Source organism: Poromitra crassiceps (assembly GCF_964638095.1).
Source record: "Poromitra crassiceps genome assembly, chromosome: 19".
NCBI classification, from domain to species: Eukaryota; Metazoa; Chordata; class Actinopteri; order Beryciformes; family Melamphaidae; genus Poromitra; species Poromitra crassiceps.
Genome location: NC_139646.1, coordinates 24,126,413 through 24,153,830, shown reverse-complemented (window position 1 = coordinate 24,153,830; position 27,418 = coordinate 24,126,413). Strand labels below are relative to the sequence as shown.

General features: G+C 44.5%; 1 protein-coding gene across 5 annotated transcripts; it reads left to right on the top strand.

The window, feature by feature from the left end:
• The first annotated feature begins 462 nt into the window (after positions 1 to 462).
• Positions 463 to 25,040, top strand: LOC310793738 (phosphoribosyl pyrophosphate synthase-associated protein 1-like). Of its 5 annotated transcripts, none has more exons than XM_083655609.1 (12): positions 463 to 640; positions 1,079 to 1,182; positions 7,555 to 7,607; positions 7,755 to 7,821; positions 10,415 to 10,587; positions 11,172 to 11,287; positions 11,499 to 11,554; positions 13,271 to 13,416; positions 15,595 to 15,636; positions 21,037 to 21,107; positions 22,286 to 22,432; positions 24,486 to 25,040. In XM_083655609.1, exons 2-12 carry the CDS (start codon positions 1,100 to 1,102, stop codon positions 24,642 to 24,644), a joined length of 1,113 nt encoding a protein of 370 aa, XP_083511735.1. In that variant the 5' UTR covers positions 463 to 640; positions 1,079 to 1,099; the 3' UTR covers positions 24,645 to 25,040. The 5 variants fall into 5 exon arrangements, with proteins under 5 accessions (XP_083511735.1, XP_083511733.1, XP_083511734.1 ...); XM_083655607.1 differs by having other exon boundaries at positions 463 to 722; XM_083655608.1 differs by having other exon boundaries at positions 463 to 749.
• The last annotated feature ends 2,378 nt before the right edge of the window (positions 25,041 to 27,418 follow it).

Genomic DNA, 27,418 nt, shown 5'->3' with positions numbered 1-27,418 from the left:
CTACTACACAAACAATCCCATTATAGACAAGTATATTTTCAGAAAAGCTAAGATGTATGCTACTGGGAGCTCAGGTTGGACTGTTGTTTGTTTGGGGTGCTCTTTAGAGAGGGATTCGCCTATGGGCGTGCTCTGTACTTAGGGGGCGTGTTCGGTAGGGGCGTGCTCTGTACTGGCCCCGGCTGGAGCTGGATAATATTGAGAAACCACAGCACTTGAGCACATCCATGGAGCACATGCATCGTCGTTGCGCCTTAATTTGATGTCAGACAGCTGTTACGCACCGATTGGTCGAGACTATATTCGCACCGCCCTCTTTTGCTCGATATCGCCTCTGATTGGGTCGCTCGGGCGTCAGCACGTCTGCTCAGTCATCCAATGAACGGATGCTCGTGGCATCCCCCCCCTCCTGCTGCTGCTACAGTAGACGCGACCGCATTGCAACAAAGTTTCCAGTCGACACGTTTGAATTCTGGAAGCGCACTTTTGTTTTGTTACATTGTAGCAGCGGCCGTGACCGCGTCTGTGTGTCTGTCGGCCGGTTGGAGTTTAGGAAAACAGTTTGTATTTGACTCTAAAAACCCTCCTTGGTCCGAGTGAAACAGCCCGGCGGGCCCCCAAACAGCCCAGCTGCACTCGGGTTCGTGCTAGAACCAGAGACGGGAGGCTAGAAGCAGTTTTCGTGGTGGTAACATCGTTACAGTGATCGATTTTTTATGAAGGTGGCTGTTGACTCACTCTAACCAAAGGCGAGTGTGGGGCACTGGGGACGTGCGCTGTGTTAGTTCCTGCAGCGTATTGTTTAGAAAGCCGCAGTTAGCTCACTGTTTATGAGATATCTATTTTTACTGTTATTGTTTACGTTGTTGGTTGTTGACTCCCTGCAGACGTGTTTTGCAAGGTTGTAGTCTCACCCACAGACAGTCATTAAACTTGTGGATGATATTGTCCAGGACGCATTTTGACAGTTTGGGGGTGGGGGTGGGGGGATAGTATACCAGATTGATTCCAAAACAACATGCCCATTAGACGTTTTGGGGCTCACAAGTCTCTTGTCTCTCACTCTCAACCTCCAAAGCTGTCGTATGGTCACTCCAAAATGAATGTCTCGAAAAGTGGCTACCGTGTTTTTTCTGCCAACTCGACCATCGCCTCCGCCGAGCTGGCCAAGAAGATCACAGAGTAAGTGTCCTTTCATAAACTACATACAGAGATATGATGTGATTTCTGCTGTGTGTTATTTCCTGGGCTTCTGACAGCCTGTGGACTTTTGGAATCATCATAACGGCCTAACGGCAGGCGGCAGGTGACCTCAAGTGACTGGCTGTGCAGGCTATTGTTTGGAATTTGATCCAGCACACACACACACACACACACACACACACACACACACACACACACACACACACACTGACACACACACACACACACACACACACACACACACACACACAAACACACACACACACGAGTCAACGACACTTTTTGGGCTTGTCAGAACACAGCTAACCTTGTCAATAGGACTAGACTAGTGTATTATTGTTGACACAGGGTTGTTAACCCATAGAGAGAAACACCTGATAATGTAAATCAAGGCATCAGAGGTCGAATATGAATATGGGCCTCAAAGTTTTTCCAATTAGTTTTGTGCTGCTGTTTAGATTGGTAGAAAGGCATAACTTCCAGTGGTTTAGGAGTTTGGATGACACCCATACTCAAAATGTATGTACTTCTATTAGGCTTAGACTGATATATTTGTCTTGTCAATATTGGCTTTTTTAAATATCAGGTATTGGCCAGACAGGTTCCTCAGACAGGTTCCTCAGTTTTCACAAAACCGTCTCCAGAACCTGCTAAGAAATGTTATTTTCTTTGCATGCATGCATGTTATAAATTCATTGTTGAAATTGTTATCCCAGAGTTTCCCAACTGTTGTGTTGAATACTGTCGGTGTGGGGTGTCACCCTGCCTAAAGAACCTGTTACCATAAAATCATTGAATTCACCTGGATTAGAGTTAGTTTGCTGCTCTTAAAGCTGTTTCAGAGGCATTTTTTTTTTTGTAATATTGTGGTGGAAACACGGACTACTTTCAGTCTAAAAAGTATCAGTATCTGCCTTCAAAAAACGTTCCCGCTCAAACCTTTTGTCTAGCGCTGTGAGAGGCATGTGTTAGTGTTGTTTGTATTATCACACACCAGCATTGTGTGAATGAATAACACTCCAATGGAGCCAAGATGACGGATGAGTTTGATTGGGTTAGGACATGATCAGGGCGTTAGGACATGATCAGGGCGTTAGGACATGATCAGGGTGTTAGGACATGATCAGGGTGTTAGGACATGATCAGGGCGTTAGGACATGATCAGGGTGTTAGGACATGATCAGGGTGTTAGGACATGATCAGGGTGTTAGGACATGATCAGGGCGTTAGGACATGATCAGGGCGTTAGGACATGATCAGGGTGTTAGGACATGATCAGGGCGTTAGGACATGATCAGGGCGTTAGGACATGATCAGGGTGTTAGGACATGATCAGGGCGTTAGGACATGATCAGGGTGTTAGGACATGATCAGGGCGTTAGGACATGATCAGGGCGTTGTCACCAGTAGCGTAGCCAGACTCGGCTCATTGGGTGTGCCACAGAAAGCCAGGGTGTGCCAGGGGGCGGACTATTTGGTGGCGGCCGCAAGGCCGCCGCCAAAAATTTTTTGGGTCTTTTCAAACCAGATTTAGAGGAATATTTGTGTGTTGTTTGCTCCTTTTCGCACTCATTATTAGCAGGTAGAAGCAGTCAATTAAATTGTATTTTTTGGCAACATGTAAAACCACTTTGTTTAGTATCTCAAAAAAGTCTCACCTACTTTTTCCAATGAGTGTTCTAGTCGGGAAAGAACGCAAATTTGGTTGGCATGTTCGTGTGGACCCGTATATTATTAGAAATCTGAGACGCATGCAGATGCATGACTGAAAAGTCTCCTGGCTAACGTTAAATGCGAAGGGACACGCCGCCAACATCTTCACTGTGCGTGGCGTGCATTAGAAAGTGCGTTTCACAGTGATACATGGGGGCTGCTAGTACTGTTAACGCTAGTTAGATAGTACAGTAGTGTGGCAGTCTCTAATATGCTACCGCCGTTCATTCCCCCAAAAGCACACACAACAGCGCTAGAAACAATCACATACATGTTGTGACTTGTGTACTCACCATGCGATCATCAAATAATAATCCAAAGTACGCGAAACTGTCATTTTCAAAGTAAATCCATAGCGAGAGGAACCAGCAAGAGTGGTTCCAAGAGGGTTACCTCTCTGCAACGAAAATCACTTCCTTGTTTGCCTGAGACGCATGGGTACACATGCGTCTCAGGCAAACAAGGAAGTGATTTTCGTTGCAGATGGGAACGCTCTTTGCTACTTATTTTCTCTATGGATTTACTTGCAGGCGGACAGTTGGACACAGTGCATGACAGCGTTGACATGTGTTTTGCAGACAAAACAAAAAACCTTTTTTACCCCATTTTTTTTGGGTGTGCCAGCAGCCTGTCTGGGTGGCATTGGCACACCCTAGCACACCCGTGGCTACGCGCCTGGTTGTCACGGTAGCTTCAAAGGACCTGTCACTCAGAATCCTAGAGATGAAAGCAGGCGGCACACTTCACAGACACCACTTCTTCACATTCATCTAGGAAATATACACAGACAAGATGTATAGAAGTAAATGGTAAATGGCCTGCATTTATATAGCGCTTTTATCCAAAGCGCTTTACAATCAGTAGATAGTCTACATTCACCCATTCATACACCGATGGCGGCAGGCTGCCATGCAGGGTGCCTACACACCATCGGGAGCAAGGAGGGTTAAGTGTCTTGCCCAAGGACACAACGACAGCAGCTGGGAGGGAGCGGGGATCGAACCGCCAACCCTTGCGTCATTGGCCGACCCGCTCTAATTTACCATTTACCACATTTACCATTTATTTACCATGTATAGAAGTGATCTAATACTGCCAACAGTGAGCCAGACGATATGTATGGAAGTGGTGTTCCATGGGGCATGAAAGGGTTCTCTGGTGCAGTTTTAAAAAATCTACAGAAAATGATCACATGATGAAAATATGCAAACCAGTGTTTCCCCTAGAAACATTTTCAGGCCTGGAGGGATTTTGAAACGTACCCCGACCGCACCGGTCACTGGGGGCCCTCGCTGGCGACGCTAAACTTTTAGCTAACCTGTTCGCATCTATGTTCGCAATGGCATCCCAAGTATCATCGTACTATTATGGGATGCGATGCGAACAGTTGTATTATGGGATGTGCGTTTCCCAGGCAACGTCACACGTTGACACGTTTTGGAACAGCGCCGCATGCTGGCACGATGCTCCTAAAAGCAAGAGGCTTATTGTTTTGAATGATTTGGCATCTTCTGTTACTGTCAACACCAGTTGTATTGTAATAATATGCCATAAAGGTTTATTGAAATTTTGTGGAGAGCAGGGGAATATATATATATATATATATATATATATATATATATATATATATATAGCTATTCTTTTTTTGCCCTGGCGGGGGCGTCGTTGGGCTGGCATGCCCGCCAGGCCTGTAGAATGGTAGGGGAAGCACTGCAAACAGGGGTCCGTTTAAAAACCTTAACTGAAACCACTGAATGCACACACCCACATCACTGCCACTGCCACCATCATCTCTTTGTCTAGTGAGTCGAAGTGTGTGTGTGTGTGGCCATTCCCCCCCAGCCCTGCAGGCTTGTCAGTGGGCCAAGCAGTGGTTGTATGGCCTGCTTACCCACACAGAGAAGAAGAGCTCCGCACTATTTGGCAACACTGCAGAACACTATTAGGGGGATTGCGTTGCCTTTACAGAGCTGAATAGAGTTTTGTTACGGTGCAAAGGTGAAGTCTACTGACACGAGGTGGACACACACACACACACACACGCGCGCACACGCACACACACGCTCACACACGCTCACACACACACACTCTGCTGCTGACATTTATAGACAGACGATATTTGCCAGGCAGGCATAAACAGGGTGAGGCCAGCAGCTGTTTTGCATCCAGGGATCCATAACTGTACTGGGGGAGCTTCCTACAGATACAAACACAGACAGACAGACAGACAGACAGACAGTCACACATACACAGACAGACAGTCACACAGACACAGACAGACAGACAGTCAGTCAGTCACACAGACAGACAGTCACACAGACAGACAGACAGTCACACATACACAGACAGACACACAGACAGACAGTCAGTCAGTCAGTCACACACACACACAGACAGACAGACAGACAGACAGTCACACAGACAAGACAGACAGACAGTCACACAGACAGACAGTCACACACACACACACACACACACACACAGACAGTCACAAAAACAGTCAGTCACACAGACAGACAGTCACACAGACACAGACAGTCACACAGTCAGTCACTGTCACACAGACGGTCAGTCACACAGACAGACAGACAGTCAGTCAGTCAGTCAGTCAGTCACACACACACAGACAGTCAGTCACGCACACAGACACAGACAGACAGTCACACAGACAGACAGACAGTCACACAGAAACAGTCAGTCACACAGCCTCGCTCACAAGAGACATCAAGAGCATGCTTTGAACTTAATGAACTCAATGCACTCACTGCACCGCCGTGCCACTGCACAAATGTGTGTGATTTGGTAGCTTGGCCCATGGCAGAGCAGAGCAGTGGAGAGCAGAGCAGAGAAGAGCAGAGCAGTGGAGAGCAGTGGAGAGCAGAGCAGTAGAGAGCAGTGGAGAGCAGAGCAGAGCAGTGGAGAGCAGAGCAGTGGAGAGCAGAGCAGAGCAGTGGAGAGCAGAGCACTGGAGAGCAGAGCAGAGCAGTGGAGAGCAGAGCAGTAGAGAGCAGAGCAGAGCAGAGCAGTGCAGAGCAGAGCAGTGGAGAGCAGAGCAGAGCAGAGCAGTGGAGAGCAGAGCAGAGCAGAGCAGTGGAGAGCAGAGCAGAGCAGTGGAGAGCAGAGCAGAGCAGTGGAGAGCAGAGCAGTGGAGAGCAGAGCAGTGGAGAGCAGAGCAGTAGAGAGCAGAGCAGAGCAGAGCAGTAGAGAGCAGAGCAGAGCAGTAGAGAGCAGAGCAGAGCAGTAGAGAGCAGAGCAGTGGAGAGCAGAGCAGAGCAGTAGAGAGCAGAGCAGAGCAGTGGAGAGCAGAGCAGTAGAGAGCAGAGCAGAGCAGTAGAGAGCAGAGCAGAGCAGTAGAGAGCAGAGCAGTAGAGAGCAGAACAGAGCAGTAGAGAGCAGAGCAGAGCAGTGGAGAGCAGAGCAGTGGAGAGCAGAGCAGTGGAGAGCAGAGCAGAGCAGTAGAGAGCAGAGCAGTGGAGAGCAGAGCAGTAGAGAGCAGAGCAGTGGAGAGCAGAGCAGAGCAGTAGAGAGCAGAGCAGTGGAGAGCAGAGCAGTAGAGAGCAGAGCAGAGCAGTAGAGAGCAGAGCAGAGCAGTAGAGAGCAGAGCAGAGCAGTAGAGAGCAGAGCAGAGCAGTAGAGAGCAGAGCAGAGCAGTAGAGAGCAGAGCAGAGCAGTAGAGAGCAGAGCAGAGCAGTAGAGAGCAGAGCAGAGCAGAGCAGTAGAGAGCAGAGCAGTGTGTACTGCAGGACTTGACTGAAGCAGCCTGACTGTTCTGCACTTGACTGATGCTGTCTAAGGCCATGTTCAGACTAGGAGGCCAAATCTGATGTGTGAACTTTAGTGTCTGTCAGCTTCATGTCTGTTTCATGCACAGCGCTCAGCTTTTTGTGACGGCTGTCAAGTTGTCTTGTTTGATGCCACAACCTGATTTCCCCTCTAATCTGAATGAAGAAACAGAAGAGACTTCAATATTTGAGGGCTTTTGCTCTCTCTCTCTCTCTCTCTCTCTCTCTCTCTCTCTCTCTCTCTCTCATTCTCTCTCTCTCTCTCTCTCTCCATTCTCTCTCTCTCTCTCTCTCTCTCTCTCTCTCTCTCTCTCCATTCTCTCTCTCTCTCTCTCTCTCTGTGCATACACTCTCTCTCTCTCTCTCTCTGTGCATACACTCTCTCTCTCTCTCTCTCTCTGCATACAGTTTGAAGCCTGAGGGCTTGCAATCTTTTTTCCAAAATGTTGTCAACTACATGGGCAATAGGGTGCCAAAGTCTCACCATCGCCAGATTGCCCAAGGGAGTGAATTCTCCATTCATTTTTCCATTGACGTTTAGTAAAATCCTTATATAAAAAAGAGTTTGACTTGAGCAAACCAAGTGATTCACTGTCTTGGACATTTACATTTTTAGTTTTTTCCTTTGACTGAAATGTTGAATTGCTTAGTTTGTCCATGTAAAACTCTCTTTAGAAGGATTTTCACAAATGTCTCTGGGAAAATGAATTGCAAATTTCATTCCCTAGGCACCATGGTGAACGTTGAACAATCACTCAGATTTTTACTGCTGTTTGTAGTGTGTGTGTGTGTGTGTGTGTGTGTGTGTGTGTGTGTGTGTGGACACTATCACCTCTGTTCCTTTTCTCTTTTCCAGACGCTTGGGTGTTGAGTTGGGCAAGTCGACGGTTTATCAAGAGTCAAACAGAGGTAAGGTTGATAAATATCCTTCACACCCCCCCCCCCCCCTCTCTTCCCAGTGCAGAGCTTATCTGCTGAGCTCTGGTTCTGTGCTGCTGTCTCACTTCACTGTGCACTTGGACCCAAATTGATTGCATGTGTTTTTTGTCTTGTCAGAGACCAGAGTGGATGTGAAGGAGTCCGTCCGCGGGCAAGATATCTTCATCATCCAGTCCATTCCCAGGTGAGAGAGAGAGAGAGATGTTCTTCATAACATTTGCTTAGCCCTATGCAAATTTGCATAGACACATTATGAAATTTAATTCACTAATTTATGTGCAAAAACATGCGAAATCAATCGTCTAGGAACACTAAAGTGTTCCCATAACAAAATAAACTGTCCAGATATTTCCTTTGTGCAGACAGCTTATAAACATCTGTTTATGATCCCAATCACATGACTGAGTTCCTCTCATAGTGATGTGTTGTCTCAATTGTTGGCACAATTCCAATAGCTAAGCCAATATACAGTTTGACATATCTCGTATACGTTTCTCTTAGCATACATTTTCCTGGGGGGTGGTGGGGGTGGATTACATTTCCAGCCAAAATGAGGGCAGCAGCCAGGTAACCCAGGGAAGGTAAGACCTATCGAATCAGTTGATTTCTGTCGGTTAAACTATGACGCCAAGAAGACCTGTTTGAAACGTCACCAGAGGTCACAGGAGCGGGACAGACGCCATTTTTGACCGTCCGGCAGTGAGTCTCTAGTCGACTGGCTGCAGCTGGTAAAGAGGAATAACCATGCAGGTGCAGCAGGCTACTGAGCTCTCTGTGTCGGCTCTCTGGTTTCACCAAGTAACACAAAACCTATCCCGTTACACCAACACCTAGTCTGTGCTTTATAATGTAACACAAACACTATCCCGTTACACCAACACATAGTCTGTGCTTTATAATGTAACACAAACACTATAACGTAACACAAACACTATCCCGTTACACCAACACATAGTCTGTGCTTTATAATGTAACACAAACACTATCCCGTTACACCAACACATAGTCTGTGCTTTATAATGTAACACAAACACTATCCCGTTACACCAACACATAGTCTGTGCTTTATAATGTAACACAAACACTATCCCGTTACACCAACACATAGTCTGTGCTTTATAATGTAACACAAACACTATCCCGTTACACCAACACATAGTCTGTGCTTTATAATGTAACACAAACACTATCCCGTTACACCAACACATAGTCTGTGCTTTATAATGTAACACAAACACTATCCCGTTACACCAAGCACCTAGTCTGTGCTTTATAATGTAACACAAACACTATCCCGTTACACCAACACCTAGTCTGTGCCATAATGTAACACAAACATTATCCCGTTACACCAACACATAGTCTGCTTTATAATGTAACACAAAACCTATCCCGTTACACCAACACATAGTCTGTGCCTTATAATGTAACACAAACACTATCCCGTTACACCAACACATAGTCTGTGCCTTATAATGTAACACAAACACTATCCCGTTACACCAACACATAGTCTGTGCCATAATGTAACACAAACACTATCCCGTTACACCAACACATAGTCTGTGCCTTATAATGGAAACTCTCCCAGTCAACACAACAATCACTGGCATTAATAAGACAATATTGTAACACAGTTAATGCTCATTTTGGCGAAGGGACACCAAACATGGTTAAAGGAGCAGTTCACCCAAAAATGAAACTCATGGCAGTTGAAACACAGGTGAAGTTTGTCCATAATAACACACAGGCAGGTTGCCAGCACAACTGGAGAGAAAACCAGTCACCACTGACTTCAGTTGTACTGCACTTTTCAGGGATGCACGATTATATATATTGAACCAATAAATTATCAACCGATCATGGGAAATGTATCTTTATCGGCTATTATCGGTATCACTATATAGCCGATCTATGTCGGCTATCATAATATCTATTCACCTCATGTTCCAACACAGGGGTCAGCCAGTTACTTCCTGTTGTGTTTACACTTCCTGTGACAGTACAGTACTAGTGAGCAGGTAAAACAGACGGTGTTTTGAACAGGAAGTCATAACACAACTGGGTCAAGTGGGCGGGGCTACACAAGGTGAATACAAAACAAGTAGTTTACAAGGAAAACTCCGGTGGATAGATACCTTTCAGCATAAAATGCCATAGGTGCCAGTCTACTATGTATATGCCTTTTCCATTGCGTTGAATCTGCAGACTAAGCAGTAATAGGCTTTCACTTGTATAAAAGCCTTTATTTTTGTATTGACTGATGCACTTTCCTACTGTATTAACCCATTGATACCTGATGCAGCATTTGTGTGTATATCCCTCATTTGTGTGCGTATCCCTTTAAGACCGCGTTAACACGGTTCGCGGTCTTAAAGGGATACACACACAAATGCTGCATCAGGTATCAATGGGTTAAATGCATTGAGATGTCTGATTTGACAGATTATGCCAAAGCATAATTTTGATTCTGAGGCGAAATGCTCTATAAAAGCAAAGTATGTTTGAAGTTTTTTGATCTACTTTACTAGAAGAAGGAGAAAAAATCAACATTTGAGGAGTCACACGTGTTTTTTGTTTTGTGTTAACAACATAGTGATGTCAGGTTTGGTCGTCAAGTAGTTGTACTGCGACATAAAATGGATTACTTTTTGTTGAACCTTCATGAGAATTTCATCTGTTAATAAGCAGTCTGAGTCAGCCAGTAGCCAGTTGCCAGATCACTATACTGTATGTAGATATCTGACGTGGAGCTGTCTCTTATCTGATCTCTTCAGAGATGTCAACACAGCCATCATGGAGCTGCTGGTCATGGCGTATGCCCTGAAGACTTCCTGTGCCAAGAACATCATCGGGGTCATCCCCTACTTCCCTTACAGCAAGCAGTGCAAGATGAGGAAGAGAGGCTCCATTGTCTGCAAGCTGCTGGCCTCCATGCTAGCCAAAGCTGGTATGTTTGTGTGTTATTTACTTAAAGGGACAGCTCACCCTAAAATCCAAAATACATATTTTTCCTCTCACCTGTAGTGCTATTTATCCATCTATATCGTTTTGTGTTAGTTGTCTGAGTTTTGGAGATATCGGCCGCAGAGATGGCTGCCTTTGCTCCAATACAATGGAACTGGATGGCACTCGGCTTGTGGTGCTCGAAGCACAAAAAAAAATACATTTGAAAAACTCAACAGCATTGTCTCTTTCCAGAAATCATGACCCCGTTATTCAAAATTTTCAAATAATAAAATAATTATTGAATTATTAGAATTATTATATACAGATTAGCCCTGCCTTTTGTGTGCCTTGCGGCCACTTCCCGTTGCTTTTGATAAAGGAAAGGGTACTGGCGCTCAGAAAAAAAGTTATATGAACACATGAATGGAATGATGGTGTATTATATAAAACTACTTTCTAGAATCACCAACAAAAATATTTTCAACGTGTAGCTATGGAATCTTGCTTTAGGCATACATCACCACATTGTTGGTTTATTGCACTGTAGAGAGAGAGACGTATCAAAGCTTGTTTTTGTTGTCGCAGGGCTAACTCACATCATCACCATGGACCTGCACCAGAAGGAGGTCCAGGGCTTCTTCAGCTTCCCTGTTGACAACCTGAGGGCTTCCCCCTTCCTCATCCAGTACATCCAGGAGGAGGTACGGCTACCAGGCGCTTACATGGCACACACCACATTGTGCCTTTCTGTCAAACAGCCACTGAGCCAATGGCAAAATATATACTGTGTTGTGTTGTGTTGTGTTGTGTTGTGTTGTGTTGTAACTGCCTTTAGTTTTCATGACATTCCATTGAAAGATCAGTGATCAGCGTTATTATTCAGCACTGATGATGCTGTTTCTTCTTCTCCAGATCCATGACTACAGGAATGCCGTAATCGTTGCAAAGTCCCCATCAGCTGCCAAAAGGTAAGAGCGAGCCTGGGGACATGCAGGACATGCAGGACATGCAGGACATGCAGGACATGCAGGATGACATCCTCAACTTCTTTAGTCACACGTTCTGTTACACACGAGTGTATCTCTTATGTGGCTGTCAACAGTTGTTGGTTTCTTTCTTGTGTGCTGTGTATTTGTGGTCACATGTCTGTGTATTTGTGGTCACATGTCTGTGTATTTGTGGTCACATGTCTGTGTATTTGTGGTCACATGTCTGTGTATTTGTGGTCACATGTCTGTGTATTTGTGGTCACATGTCTGTGTATTTGTGGTCACATGTCTGTGTATTTGTGGTCACATGTCTGTGTATTTGTGGTCACATGTCTGTGTATTTGTGGTCACATGTCTGTGTATTTGTGGTCACATGTCTGTGTATTTGTGGTCACATGTCTGTGTATTTGTGGTCACATGTCTGTGTATTTGTGGTCACATGTGAGCACTTTTGTCACTTTTTGACCACATAGTTGCGGTTTATCTTCCCTCGGCTCGAATCGGCATGTTTGGTTTTCCATTGGGTCAGTAGTACCGAGCTTTTTGTAGCACCTCTGTCGAGGTTCCAAGCGAGCCGAGACACCAACAGGTGACGTGAAAACGCTTCACACTACTGATTGGTCAGAGAGAATCGTCATCATTGCGGACATAATGCTAACAGTAGCTACCGGTTTACCTTAACCTCTTGCGTGTAGGATTTCCCAAACCCCCCCCCAGCAGCCTCAACAGACATCCATATCCGGTTGTTTTGGAGCAAAATGAAAGTTGGTCATGACTGAAACCCCTCCGTATTGAAAACGATGGAATATTTCAGAAGGTGTGACTTTAAGGGAGCTACTGTACACGTTTATGACATGTATGAACAAGGAGGGTGGCTGTAAAAGGCAGCCTCTGAGGACATCTCCTTGCTGTGACTATTTACACTGTTTCACAGCACAGCGGTTCCATGCGCTGTCGCTATGACGACCAGTTGTGGGGGGTGGGCACACTGAAGGGGGTGGGCACACTGAAGGGGGTGGGCACACTGAAGGGGCACTATCTATTTGCTGTGGAAACAGGTGCTACCAAATAGAGATGGAATGATATGAAAATTTCATATCACGGTTATAGTGACCAAAATGATCACGGTTATCAGTATTATCACGGTTTGTTAAAATGTGCTGAAAAGTACTAATACACTCACAGAAATCATTTCACCAAGTTTTATATTGAAAACTCAGACCCAAAAAGGATTGGTACACTCACTGAAATCATTTCTCCAAGGCTGCACGTTTGCATCTGGGAGACGGTTGCCAACTTTGGTTGATGATGGACAGTGTTTACCATGTTTTTCAAAGCACTGTAATCACGGTACCACGGTTTTAATGATAATGACAATTTGAAACGATACGGATGTCGTAAGGAATTTTATCACGGTTATCATTAAAACAGATTATCGTCCCATCCCTACTACCAAAGAGAGTAGAGTTGAGCCGATACTATGCGATCGAAAATTTGTGTTTGTATGTCGTGCATGTTTGTTTCTGTGTGCACTACTTTGTGTTGTCATTTGTCTAGATTTGTTTGTATCAGTTTGTATCTATCCGTTTCTTTGACCTGTGTGTGTGTGTGTGTGTGTGTGTGTGTGTGTGTGTGTGTGTGTGTGTGTGTGTGTGTGTGTGTGTGTGTGTGTGTGTCTCTCTCTCTCTCTCTCAGAGCTCAGTCCTATGCTGAGAGGCTGCGTCTGGGACTGGCTGTGATCCACGGAGAGCCCCAGTGTTCAGAGTCGGACATGGCCGACGGTAGACACTCTCCCCCCATGTCCCGCACCACCCCGGGACACACCGGCCTGGAGCTGCCATGTAAGACAGAGACACACGCTCAAACATGTCTCTTAATGACTTCATCATCGCGCTCTCAGCCATATACAGATTAATAGTGTCATATGTCGCAAACATGTCAATCTGATGAAAGATTACATCTTCCAATTCTGGATGCACGTGTACAGAAAAGTCCATTTTGACATTATTGGTGACCTTTGCACCTTTGTACGTCTTTCACCTAGGCTGTCCCTCTTTGTCCTGTGCCCGCTCTTCTTCTCTTCAATCTTCTTCTGAGAGACCAGTAATGTGCCTTGGGTGTTGCTCTCCTGAAACGCCTTCTTAAAGTGTTTGTTCAACTAGGAGAGCCCGCTGTATGAAACATGAGTGTAGTGCCTGTAGGAAACCTAGTCAAACATTGTCAGAATCGTACACTCGTCTTGCTATAGTATCATGAAAAAGCCAATTAGTTTGAGGGATGATTAGGTGACCATGATGGAAGGAAGACCTGTGTGGGGGGCACCGGGGTTACACCCCTACTCTTGTGAAGAGTGTCCATGGGATCTTTAATGACCACAGAGTCAGGAGGACCTCAGTTTAACATCTCATCCAAAGGATGGTGCTCACTCACAGGACAGAGTCTCTGCTCTGGGGCATTGGGATGGGGTTATTATTCATGAGAGCAGAGGGAAAGAGCACCTCCTACTGGTCCTCCAACACCACCTCCAGCACCAGATGGTCTCCAGTCCAGTCAAGGACTGCCACAGCCAGACAATGCTTAGCTTTCCCCTGCACGCCAGCGATGTAACACAGGAGCCATGGTGCAGGCCAATGCTGACACTGTGCACACACAGTTGATTCAGCATGCGTTAGGTCAGCACTGCTCCTCCCCCTCCCTTCACCTGGACGTTGGTAGCCAGCTGTGAAAGACTGCAGACAGAGACTGACGTCGCCCCTTTTCCTTCCTCACATGGCTTCTTTCAATTATTGTCTCAGCTGAATTTCTCCTCCTTCTTTCACCTCCTCCTTCCTTCTTTCACCTCCTCCTTCCTTCTTTCACCTCCTCCTTCTTTCACCTCCTCCTTCCTTCTTTCACCTCCTCCTTCTTTCACCTCCTCCTTCCTTCTTTCACCTCCTCCTTCCTTCACCTCCTCCTTCCTTCTTTCACCTCCTCCTTCTTTCACGTCCTCCTTCCTTCACCTCCTCCTTCCTTCACCTCCTCCTTCCTTCCTTCACCTCCTCCTTCCTTCACCTCCTCCTTCCTTCCTTCACCTCCTCCTTCCTTCACCTCCTCCTTCCTTCCTTCACCTCCTCCTTCCTTCCTTCACCTCCTCCTTCTTTCACCTCCTCCTTCTTTCACCTCCTCCTTCCTTCTTTCACCTCCTCCTTCTTTCACCTCCTCCTTCCTTCTTTCACCTCCTCCTTCCTTCACCTCCTCCTTCCTTCTTTCACCTCCTCCTTCTTTCACCTCCTCCTTCTTTCACGTCCTCCTTCTTTCACCTCCTCCTCCTTCCTTCACCTCCTCCTTCCTTCACCTCCTCCTTCCTTCCTTCACCTCCTCCTTCCTTCACCTCCTCCTTCTTTCACCTCCTTCTTCCTTCACCTCCTTCCTTCATTGACTTGGTAATTTGTTTTGATGGCAGCCTTGTCTTCCTGCTCTGACATGTGAAGTGAATGACACACACTCCACCCCTCTGCCTTTACAGATCCATCCCTTACATCCTGTGCCCTTTGACCCTCCATGAAACATCAGTTGTCATTTTGTGAAGCTTTCCTCCCTAAACAGCTTGAGGGGAAAGAACTCTCTGAGAAAGATGTTTAGTTTACTTTCATGACATCACTGTGTGTTTTCCACGTTCTTGTTGTGTGTTGACATGCGTACTTTTGTGTACTTTGTGTTTGTGTGTGTACTCTAACCATTAATATTCTGTACCATCCTATCTTTGTTATTGTGTGTTCACATGCGTACTTTGTGTACTTTGTGTTTGTGTGTGTGTACTCTAACCATTAATATTCTGTACCATCCTATCCTTGTTATTGTGTGTTAACATGCATACTTTTGTGTACTTTGTGTTTGTGTGTGTGTACTCTACCATTAATATTCTGTACCATCCTATCCTTGTTATTGTGTGTTAACATGCATACTTTTGTGTACTTTGTGTTTGTGTGTGTGTACTCTACCATTAATATTCTGTACCATCCTATCTTTTGACAACACAGGCAGCAGACATCATGTCCCAATGCCTGGGATAGAGCTCCCAAGTATGACCCTAAGGCTTGAATCCATTTCTGGTTTTTGTTCGATTGTTTGTGCCTCCCTGCATGGAATGATGGAATGAGCTACTGAGGGCTTCCAATACACGTTCTACCTGGACACCGAGGAACAGTCTTCAACCAAATTAGACTGAAAATGCCTGCTATCATATTAGATGACAGTTGATGTTAGACCAGGTTGGGCTGTTTTCTGACCGGTTTTACTCGTGCTAAAATAAGTGATTAGGTTTGTTGTTTTGAAGAAAGCAATTATTCCAAAGGAAGGGAATATGTGGGCGCACATATCGCATAATATCTCAATGTCAGTGGTTAAGTCTGTTTCACTGCACTGCCAGCTGAGGTTACCCAAGCTTGACCCCCGTACAGCAAACATCTCTGTTCATTTGATTGCAGCCCTCACCCTATAGCTAAATCAAAGCTAGCTTCACCCTATAGCTAAATCAAAGCTAGCTTCACCCTATAGCTAAATCAAAGCCAGCTTCACCCTATAGCTAAATCAAACCTCTCAGCTCATTTGATTGCTGCCCTCACCCTGTAGCTAAATCAAAGCTAGCTTCACCCTATAGCTAAATCAAAGCTAGCTTCACCCTGTAGCTAAATCAAAGCTAGCTTCACCCTGTAGCTAAATCAAAGCTAGCTTCACCCTATAGCTAAATCAAAGCTAGCTTCACCCTGTAGCTAAATCAAAGCTAGCTTCACCCTATAGCTAAATCAAAGCTACCTTCACCCTATAGCTAAATCAAAGCTACCTTCACCCTATAGCTAAATCAAAGCTACCTTCACCCTATAGTTAAATCAAACCTCTCAGCTCATTTGATTGCTGCCCTCACCCTATAGCTAAATCAAAGCTAGCATCACCCTATAGCGAAATCAAACCTCTTAGCTCATTTTATTGCTGCCCTCACCCTATAGCTAAATCAAAGCTAGCTTCACCCTATAGCTAAATCAAAGCTAGCTTCACCCTGTAGCTAAATCAAAGCTAGCTTCACCCTATAGCTAAATCAAAGCTAGCTTCACCCTATAGCTAAATCAAAGCTAGCTTCACCCTGTAGCTAAATCAAAGCTAGCTTCACCCTATAGCTAAATCAAAGCTACCTTCACCCTATAGCTAAATCAAAGCTACCTTCACCCTATAGCTAAATCAAAGCTACCTTCACCCTATAGCTAAATCAAAGCTACCTTCACCCTATAGCTAAATCAAAGCTACCTTCACCCTATAGCTAAATCAAAGCTACCTTCACCCTATAGTTAAATCAAACCTCTCAGCTCATTTGATTGCTGCCCTCACCCTATAGCTAAATCAAAGCTAGCATCACCCTATAGTGAAATCAAACCTCTTAGCTCATTTTATTGCTGCCCTCACCCTATAGCTAAATGAAAGCTAGCTTCACCCTATAGCTAAATCAAACCTCTTAGCTCATTTTATTGCTGCCCTCACCCTATAGCTAAATGAAAGCTAGCTTCACCCTATAGCTAAATCAAACCTCTTAGCTCATTTTATTGCTGCCCTCACCCTATAGCTAAATCAAAGCTAGCTTGACTATTGATGGGTCCAGACGGATCCCAGTTTACTGCTGAGATTTTTAAGAGATTTCATGGATTTCTTACTAATTCCAACTATATTTTCTTAGCTAGCAGTTTGTCTTTTCTTTGAGGCTTTACTTTTGAAGCAGAAGAGAGATCTGTTCATCTGCTAGAATAAAAGCGACACATTATATTTCTTAATGAAGTATGTGAGTTTACATCTGGGTCAGGCAGAGTACACAGCAGACTACTGTTGTTGTTTAGGCCAGTAAGCCGGGTAGTCAGTTGACTTACAACGTACAATAAGTTCAATCAGGCCTGCCTGGTCATGTCTTTTCACATGACATTCAGTCAGGCCTGCCTGGTCATGTCTTTTCACATTAGATTCAGCTAAAATGAAATAAACCAGTCTCACTATTTCCATCTCTTTGTCCACATTGGCTCGCAGACTTCAGGTATTTCGTGTCAGCTCGAACTTAAGTGTTTCTGTGGTTGGTTGTTGGTGAGAGAAAGTAAAATACTTAGGGTAACATTGTTTCTAGAACGGAGAGCTGCACTGTTCTGATGTGATTGAACCTTGCGGCACATTTGGATCATGAGATGAAAACAGTTCCCCCTGTGTGTCCACCATGGTCATTTTTGGAGGCCCTCAGTGTCAGATCCTTTATGTTGAACTGATTTTGGTTCTTGGGAACTAAAGCTTGGATTATTCCTGGACAGGACTGAGAAATTGTGACCTGAAAGATATTGTGAATTGTCTGCCCTCAATCACGAGGCCATTTACACCTGGCGTTAACATGTGTTTTCTGTGAGCAGATTGCAATCAGATTGTGTTTTATCACTTGAAAGTACAGGTGTAAACACCCCCAAAACGCATTGAAGAAGGATTGCAATCTGATCAGCCAAACCACCTCCGGAGGTGGTCAGGGATGCATTGTGTACACATTGAACACAAGTGTAAATGCAATGTGTCCTCTCAATCTGGATACAACAACTTTATGCGGATTCAGAGGACAACAATTTCTGCAATCTGATTGCAATCAGATTGCAGAAAATGCATGTTTACGCCAGGTGTAAATGGCCTCATAGATATGTCAAGAATGATCTTGACATTTAGTGTTCATGTTGCTGAACGTTGCAAAAAAATTGCCTTAAAACCCAATAGAAATTTCCACATGTATATTATTGCATTGCATTATAATAGCTAACACAAATTAATACTCAAAAATGACTTACTAGATAGATTCAAGTTATGACATTAAATTGCAATTTTCCACTATACTAGAACATGAACAGCGTAATGTTCCACATGCAACAATATCATGATTTGACTTGAATGCTGTTTGAGTTGCACCGAAATAAATATGAGCCAATTTGCTCGACACTTGTATAGACCCCTTTTCAATGTTAGTAAACGTTTTCTGTCGGTGGAGATTCTCTGAATATGTAACGTTGCGGTCACTCACTCCGTTGTGGTCTTGAAAAAGTTCACGTTAACCAGATTAGCCGACTCCTACACGCTTACTCAATGGATGGACAATATAACAGGATTACCTTACCTACTGTAGATGAATGGCCAGACATGCCTACCTGATAGAGAAACAATGCGTTAAGTTGTAGTAAAGAGAAACTGAGGGTGTATAAATCTTTAGAATAGATGCCTAGAACTACGCTATGTCCTGAATGGTCATGTAAGGCTACAGGATTTCAAAAACAAAGATTCAACAGATGAGTTTTCTCTCATGTGATCCGAAGTTCTGTCTAGCCAGCGGCAGACAACAATGTGTCACTGTCAGGCTTGGCTTAGGCCTAGTCCACACGTTTTTTGAAAACCGGGTTTTCCCATCCACACCAACCGTGTTTTATAAAAACTGTCTACACGAGAACACAAAAACAATTAAAGCTATTATTTCCTATGGCAGGGGGGGATTCCGAATCCACACTCACCCCCACGGTTGGTCGCGCAAAGAGTGGAAAATAGTTCAACTTGAGCAGATAAGATGCTCACAATATAATGTTTATACTTCCAGCGACGGGCGATATGGCGTCTTCATTTGGATTGAACTTTGACCCCATCGCTGGCTCAAGAAAGATTCTGCTACCTCTTGTTTTTCTACCTCCATGTCTTGAGACAAAATCAAAATGAAGCAAATGAAATGAAACTGCGCCTCTGCGAAGTGTTCTCCTATCGCCTAGTGTTTATATTTTTTATGAGCGACCGCATCCAAAATCAGCGTCCAGCGATAATGGAACATAACGTGACGTTCAGCGATGCTCATCAGGGCGATCACAAGATGACATTTTCTGAATGTTAGCACAGAGTTGATTCGGGTTTGCCTCAATTTTTGCCTCCGGCGAGCACCGTGACGTAATCATGACGTAGGCCGTCAACGGGTCTATACTGTTCATATTTGGCGTTTGCATCCTTTTGCCTGATTGGTGTCTTTTGAGTTCCTCAGCAACATTTTGAGTCCCATTTGTCAGTTTGGATTACAATGTCCTGGCTTCCTTTGCTACCCAGAAACCCATAAGCACCTGACTGACACACACCTTGTAGGAGTTTTAAACGGACAGAGGCCTCGCGGGATGATGGTCTGTGATGGATTTGGGAACTGACCACTAAAACTGCCTTGCTGCTGTTTGGAAGAACGTTTGTTTGGCATGGTCGGCTGCAGTGTGTGGGGGGTCCCTACAGTTCAAATGTGGTGGTTTGCAAACCGGGGTCGATTATGATTTGAAATCCGTTCAACGACTTCAAACATTTTGTATAAGCCTGCCTGGAGTTGGAAGACTTCAAAGTAGGGCAATGTAAATAATTTCCTTGGCAGGCAAGATCAATGACTGTGTAAGTAATTTATTCCATTAGAGTTATCCGTTATTTGAATTGATTCCAAATAGTGATTTGACCCTGGTTTGGTGGCTCCTAAGAGGGTCAGTTCTACGCTCACCTCTCCATCTAAACACATTAGCATGCAACACCCTGTAAAGTCTTGGATTGGACTCAGCAGGATGACAAGCCCATCCTCAAAATTCATCCCACCAACGACATATTCCATTTCCCCCAAAGTCTAGCTTGATGCTTGTTGAGGTAGAGCTGCCGTGCCTTGTTGAGGTAGAGCTGCCTTGTCTTGTTGAGGTAGAGCTGCCTTGTTGAGGTAGAGCTGTCTTGCCTTGTTGAGGTAGATCTGCCTTGCCTTGTTGAGGTAGATCTGCCTTGTCTTGTTGAGGTAGAGCTGCCTTGTCTTGTGGAGGTAGAGCTGCCTTGCCTTGTGGAGGTAGAGCTGCCTTGCCTTGTTGAGGTAGAGCCGCCTTGCCTTGTTGAGGTAGAGCCGCCTTGCCTTGTTGAGGTAGAGCTGTCTTGCCTTGTTGAGGTAGATCTGCCTTGTCTTGTTGAGGTAGAGCTGCCTTGTGGAGGTAGAGCTACCTTGCCTTGTTGAGGTAGAGCTGTCTTGCCTTGTTGAGGTAGAGCTGTCTTGTCTTGTTGAGGTAGATCTGCCTTGTCTTGTTGAGGTAGAGCTGCCTTGCCTTGTTGAGGTAGAGCTGCCTTGTCTTGTTGAGGTAGGGCTGCCTTGCCTTGTTGAGGTAGGGCTGCCTTGCCTTGTTGAGGTAGAGCTGCCTTGCCTTGTTGAGGTAGAGCTGCCTTGTCTTGTTGAGGTAGAGCTGCCTTGCCTTGTTGAGGTAGAGCTGCCTTGCCTTGTTGAGGTAGAGCTGCCTTGCATGATGTTTGCAGGGTTTTAACCAAATCCCTTCTCACCTAACCTTCCCTTTTTTATGTGATCCAAGTATCCTCTGCTGATCTCTGAGACGCTGGAGCCATCTCACTTCTGTGCTCAAAGTAATCGTCCTCTTCTCTTTGTCTTTCAGTGATGATGGCCAAGGAGAAGCCACCAATCACTGTCGTAGGAGATGTAGGAGGCAGAATCGCCATCATTGTTGTAAGACCTTGAGCTTTTGTGACTTACATGGACTTAAACACAATTTGTAATTCCTTCTTTGGAGTCAGTAATAGGGTTTCACATAACAACTCTGTTGGTGACATTCATTCATTCATTCAACCTTTATTTAAACTCGGAAATACATTGAGGTAGAGACCTCTGTTACAATATAGCCGAGCATAAGACACAGACAAAAACATAGACAAAGTATGCTCGGTACCAAGAACCATAATAGGAATCAATCTAAACAAGAACAGCTGGAAGTGAGATAAGAAGAAATTTTTCTATATGTTTTGTTGCACAGGAAGAACAACGGCATTTTCCAAGTTCAGTAATATCAGCCAGCACTGTCCTGCAGCGTAATCCAAGCATACAGATCAAGGGTTTAAATACTGTGTCATGTGGGTGTGGTTTAAATACTGTGTCACGTGGGTGTGGTTTAAATACTTTAATATGGGTGTGGTTTAAATACTGTGTCATGTGGGTGTGGTTTAAATACTGTGTCACGTGGGTGTGGTTTAAATACTGTGTCACGTCGGTGTGGTTTAAATACTGTGTCACGTGGGTGTGGTTTAAATACTGTGTCACGTGGGTGTGGTTTAAATACTGTGTCATGTGGGTGTGGTTTAAATACTTTAATATGGGTGTGGTTAGTTGTTGTTGTTGGCAGAATACTTGCACATGCATTTCTGTGCAGGTCCTGTCACTTTTGCTTGTCAATACACTCTAGCTAAACCATGGCTAATCTCTAATCTCTCTCTTAATGCCGTTTAGCATTACAAACAGAGCTGCAAAGAGTAATCAATTAGTTTTTAATCAGTTTTTAAATGTGAATATGTTCTGGCTTCTTTACTCCTGACAGTAAGATGAATATATTTCGGTTGTGGACAAAACAAGACATTTGAGGATGTCATCTTGGGCTTTAGGAAACACCGATCAACATTTTTCACCATTTTCTAGGCCAAGCTACTAATCATTGATCAAGCAAATAATCGACAATAAAAAAAAAAGTTGCAGCCCTAATTAGAAAGGTATTAATTCTTCCCATTTTGCAGTCTGCTGACAGCAGAGACTCACGTTAACGTTGTCATGACATGCTGAGACGATACAAATGGAATGTTGAGGTCTAATCGTGTGATCCCTAACTCTTGTCCGTGTGGCACTTGTGTATCTCATAGGATGACATCATCGATGACGTGGAGGAGTTTGTCGCGGCGGCGGACTTCCTGAAGGAGCGAGGAGCCTACAAGATCTACGTCATGGCTACACACGGCCTGCTGTCCGCCGAGGCACCCAGACTCATAGAGGAGTCTGCTATCGACGAGGTAACATCAGAATTAAAAAAAAAAATCGAACTTCATGATATTCACTAGAAATACATATTGTAGTAATAGAGCCCAAATGATAGTCGATGGAAATGCACTCCTGCAGGTCTCATCTACTAAATTCCTTGGAATTCTGATTGATGAGAATTTGAATTGAAAAAAAAACACATTAATCTTGTCTGTAATAAAATAATGAAGTCAATTGGTATCATCAGAAACATATGCAGGTGGGTTAATCAATCATGTCTCTTAACCCTTTACTACAGTTTGATTGACCCATACCTCTTTTATGGAAATATCGTATGGGCAAGTACATATCTCCAGTCTTAACAGAATTCACATCATACAAAAACAAATTGTTAGGTTGGCTACATTGTCTAACAGATACAAACCATCAGCTCATCTAAAATAATAATAATCATAATAATAATACTCCCCATACATGACATCAACACACTTCAAGTCTGCACCTTCTTTGTCTATAAATGTATACACACTAGAGGTCTTCGGGTAAGCCCGACCCCCCGAATACCCGAGGATCCGACCCGGACCCGGCCGGGTGAAATGCCGGTGAAATGGTCCTATTCATAGCTTTCCAGGGGCGTTACGTGCTGCCGGGAACGCCCACCTGGCGGTCAAAAAAAAAACTTGTTCATTCCACTGCCGCCGAGTCACTAGTTTCTCACGCTGTGTTTGTTCAGCCAAAAGGCCGGATACCTGTTGTGCTATCGGTTGCACTAACCGACGAGGAGACACGCCTGGCTTGTGCTTTTACAGAATGCCGTCGGAGAAAGAAAACTCAGACAGGAGGAGGTTGTGGATTTGTGCGATTAGACGTGGTTCAGTCGCTGGGGAGGGCAAATGGCTACCATCAAAGTACACACGTCTTTGCGGCCAACATTTCATCAAAGGTAAGCTCAAGTAACGTTAACGGGGTATTTTAATCATTATTGTAACGTTACTTGAGCTTACCTTTGAGGAAATGTTGGCCGCAAAGACGTGTGTACAAACGGCTGAACAAACACTGCGTGAGAAACTAGTCGACGCGGCTGGCAGCGGAATGAACAAGTTTGTTTTTTGACCGCCAGGTGGGCGTTCCCGGCAGCACGTAACGCCCCTTGAAAGCTATGAATAAGACCCGAGTGGACCCGGCGAGTGGCTGGCTGAGAGCTGTAAATCACCCCGCCCCACCTTGCAGTGGGGCGGGGTGATTTTTTTTCCATCCCCCCTCCCCACTTACTCATTTTGGTCATTTTTTGTTTTCTATTTTCTTTTCCTTTTCTTATTTATTGTTTGCATGTTTCTTTTCTATTGTTTGTGTTTATAGTGTATGCATTGTAATCATTATTTTTCATATTGGTTCTAATTTCTGAGGTAGAGACCCAAATAAGCCCACTTAGGGTTTCCTGTCTCTACCGGCACATTTTTTGTGTTTGTGTGTGTTCTCCTTTCTTTGTATCTGTATTTTTGTGCAAATAAATAATAAAGACCATTACTGTGCCTTTGAACATAGAGTAAGCAGAGGAGTCTGTTATCGACAAGGTAAAATCACAAGAGCATTACTGTGCCTTTGAACATACTAGTAAGCAGAACGTTGGACGGACGTCAAAGTGAACAGATTTTTTACTTGCCCCTTAATGTCACTGCACTTTGCCTGTGAACACCACAGGAAGTAGTGTGAAGTTTCAGTGAATGACCCCACCAGGTCACATGTGGCGTAGGAGTAACTGTAGCAAATGTCTTGTTTACTGTACTTTTACACGTCTAATTAAATGCCAAGATGTGCATTTTTGGAACAAATAATTGTCGCATACTGTGTACGTCCTATGTATTATGCATGCCCTACATGCTTATCTACTGCTTCTCATGATGTGCCAATGATAAACACAGGTGGAGAGATCAGGGCGTGATCTGATCTCTACATCACATGTTTCATGCACTTGACAAACTTGAACATGTGGCCCGGTCCACAAGGTATGCATGCGAGTGAAGGAGGCCCCTTCAAGAGAGAGGCTGAGGGAAACGGACTGAGCCTGTCCTTTTGCGCCCCCAGGTGGTGGTGACCAACACTGTTCCTCACGAGCTGCAGAAGCTGCAGTGTCCAAAGATCAAGACCGTCGACGTCAGCATGATCCTGGCAGAGGCCATCCGACGCATCCACAACGGAGAGTCCATGGCCTATCTGTTCCGCAACATCGCTGTGGACGACTGAGGAGAGGCCATGGCCCTTATCTGTTCCGCAACACATCACTGTGGACGACTGAGGCAACTCACACAGACACACATTGTGTACATTCCCATACGCACCGAGCACACACACAAAGCACACACCCATGACCAAGAATCCCCCCAGCATACCATAAGTGTTTATTTTGCCCCCTCGTTTTTGTTTTGCCGATTCGCTTGCATTTATTTACTGTACGTTATGAACGATGTTTCCGTGTCTCAACAGTTGGAACTCTGCTTCATTCCTATGATATGTTACATATGGGGACTGTTCAAACAGCACAAAGTGTTTCACTTCATTAGCACTTCCTTCCTACCATCTGGAGAGATGAGTAGCGCAACATTATTCTGTATGCAACCTCTCAGTATGCTGCAGCATTTGGCTAATAAAACATTCTTGGATGAGAAAAGTTCTGTCGTTATTTCAACCACAGGGGAGTTGCAGGGATGAAAGCTTGCGTATACTTGGGCGAAAGTAGCGGCTTGTCTTAATTTAACTTATCAATACTAGCAATAAAGCTACAACTGTAGCTGTATACTATAATTGGTGTCTTTGCGGTTGGACGTGTGAAACGTACGTTTGTGCATCTGGATGTGATGTAAGTGTTAAAAAGGTGGAGGAAGAGCTTTGCACCTGAACTGAACCTCAACTTTCAGTACCAGTTTCAGTCAGTGGTGGTGAGGCCCCTCTTGCTTTGCGAAGCGTGGACAAGCGCAAACATCTCAGTCAGCAGCACTGCTCACGACAAATGAGATATTAAAGGTCATTATTACAAATCATTGACAGCTGATGCCAGCGAGCAATGCTTTACATTGATCAGGTGCTTTATGTACAGTATGGCTTTACAATGATCAGGTGCTTTATGTACAGTATGGCTTTACAATGATCAGGTGGCAGCGTTATACAGCGTGGCACTTACTCTGGACACGGTGTCAAAAAGCAGCTGTGGCTGTCTGGTTGTTGCGATGTGCCTCGATTTGCATGCGGTGTCAATAACTCGTGTCTCTGCATTGTGTTGAGTCACAGATGTTATCTAACATCAAAGGTTAATGCTACACATGCTGTTTCTTCTCTAAAATACAAAAATAACTACATGCACACACGCTAGATTGAATGTTAAGTTGAATGCATAATAGGTGACTAATTCACAAGCATATGTATACACATATCGAGGCTTAGTCTAAAATAAGTTCAGACATGTCACATTCTGTGGAGGTATTTTTGCTTCTCAAGGGCTGTCGCTTTCTAAAGCACAACCAAAAGTATAAATCGGCTTTATTTTAATAAAACCGTAACTTGATCAATTAATCCTAACCGAGCAAAGAACCGGTTTTCAGTCTTTTTCTTTTATGCAAGCAATACATAGATTGATTACATTTCTTGACACTGTAATAATGAGGAGAAACCTTGCTGTATTCTGCCCAGGACCCTGAACTTGTTCTAAACGCCTCAGGATTGCATTAATCTGCTGAGGAGCTTTGACCAAGTCCAGGGGCAAAGACGACTGAGAGCGAGACACACAGACAGACAGTCACAACTGGATACTGGCAATACTAATGGCAAATAATCATCACGTCAGGTTAGTCTGTGCAAAACGTCCAGTGAAGAACCTCAAATCCACCACCCCCCAAAAAATCCATGTGAGATCTCAAATAAAAGCTAGGACAGTTAGAAATCCATGCTGCTACGAAGATGACAAGTCCACACACCTGCACCACCGTGGAGCTGCTAGGCCTCCGCTCCCTTTGTTGTCTGCAAGTGAACATATGCTGAGTGCGGAAGACTTTTAAAAGTGGACTGAAAGAGGAACTAGAGAGCAAACGTTTACCCCCCTCGGCCACTTCCTCAAAATAAAACAGGAAACTTGGTTCAATCCTATCTGATGGAGAGGGAGGGGGTGGGCACGTGGACCTGAGGCACCACACCAGTGTCTCTGCTCTGCAGGTGGAAGTAAGGGGAACCGTACACATCGAATAGGGGAACTGCACACTGGACCGGCCTGTCGACTGGCTGAAAGAGGAGTGCGAGCTGAATTATTTAGTTTTCAAATGTTGCTCAAGGCCAGTTCAGTTCCGTTTGGGGCCTGAAATAAGATCGCACGCCGCCTCCTAAAGTGGAGCGTTAAACTGATTTCACGTTCAGTTACAAAATCACTTTACAAAGATGGAAAAATGTGTTTGTGATCATTTTCCAGGACGAGTCGGTTGTTTAATCCAAACATATGAGTGTGTCTTCAGGTTCAGGACTATCAACTCTAATAACGTCAGCAGATATTTCCTGATTATGCTCGGTGGAATTGACATGAGGTCGGATGTCATAACGGGTCAACTTTGAATATTAACAGAATATTCCAAGTTTGTGGGTTCAGTACGTTCAGTAGCATTGGTCCGGCTGAAGTGTCCTTGAGCAAGGCACTGAAGCCACTAGCATGCTCCATGGTTGCCGTCAAATGTCTTTTTTGAGGCATCATCAATAGTATAGTATATAGCAATGAAGCCAGTCAAGCCACACCGTTGGGACTGATTTAAGTGAAAATGTAGTGTGGGCTTTTTGTCAATAGATGGCGACATGTATCTTTACTAAGAGTCTTAGTACAGACTGTGGAAACTCCTGGCTGTCCTCTGACCGAGATCAACACTTGTGTTTATTCAGCTTTAGTGAAGTGCTGTGTTTGTGCACCGAAGCAAAAACTCAATGAATGATCACTTTCTATCTGATGTTTGTTTTTTGTCCGTTGTTTTAGTTCCTGACTTGTGGAG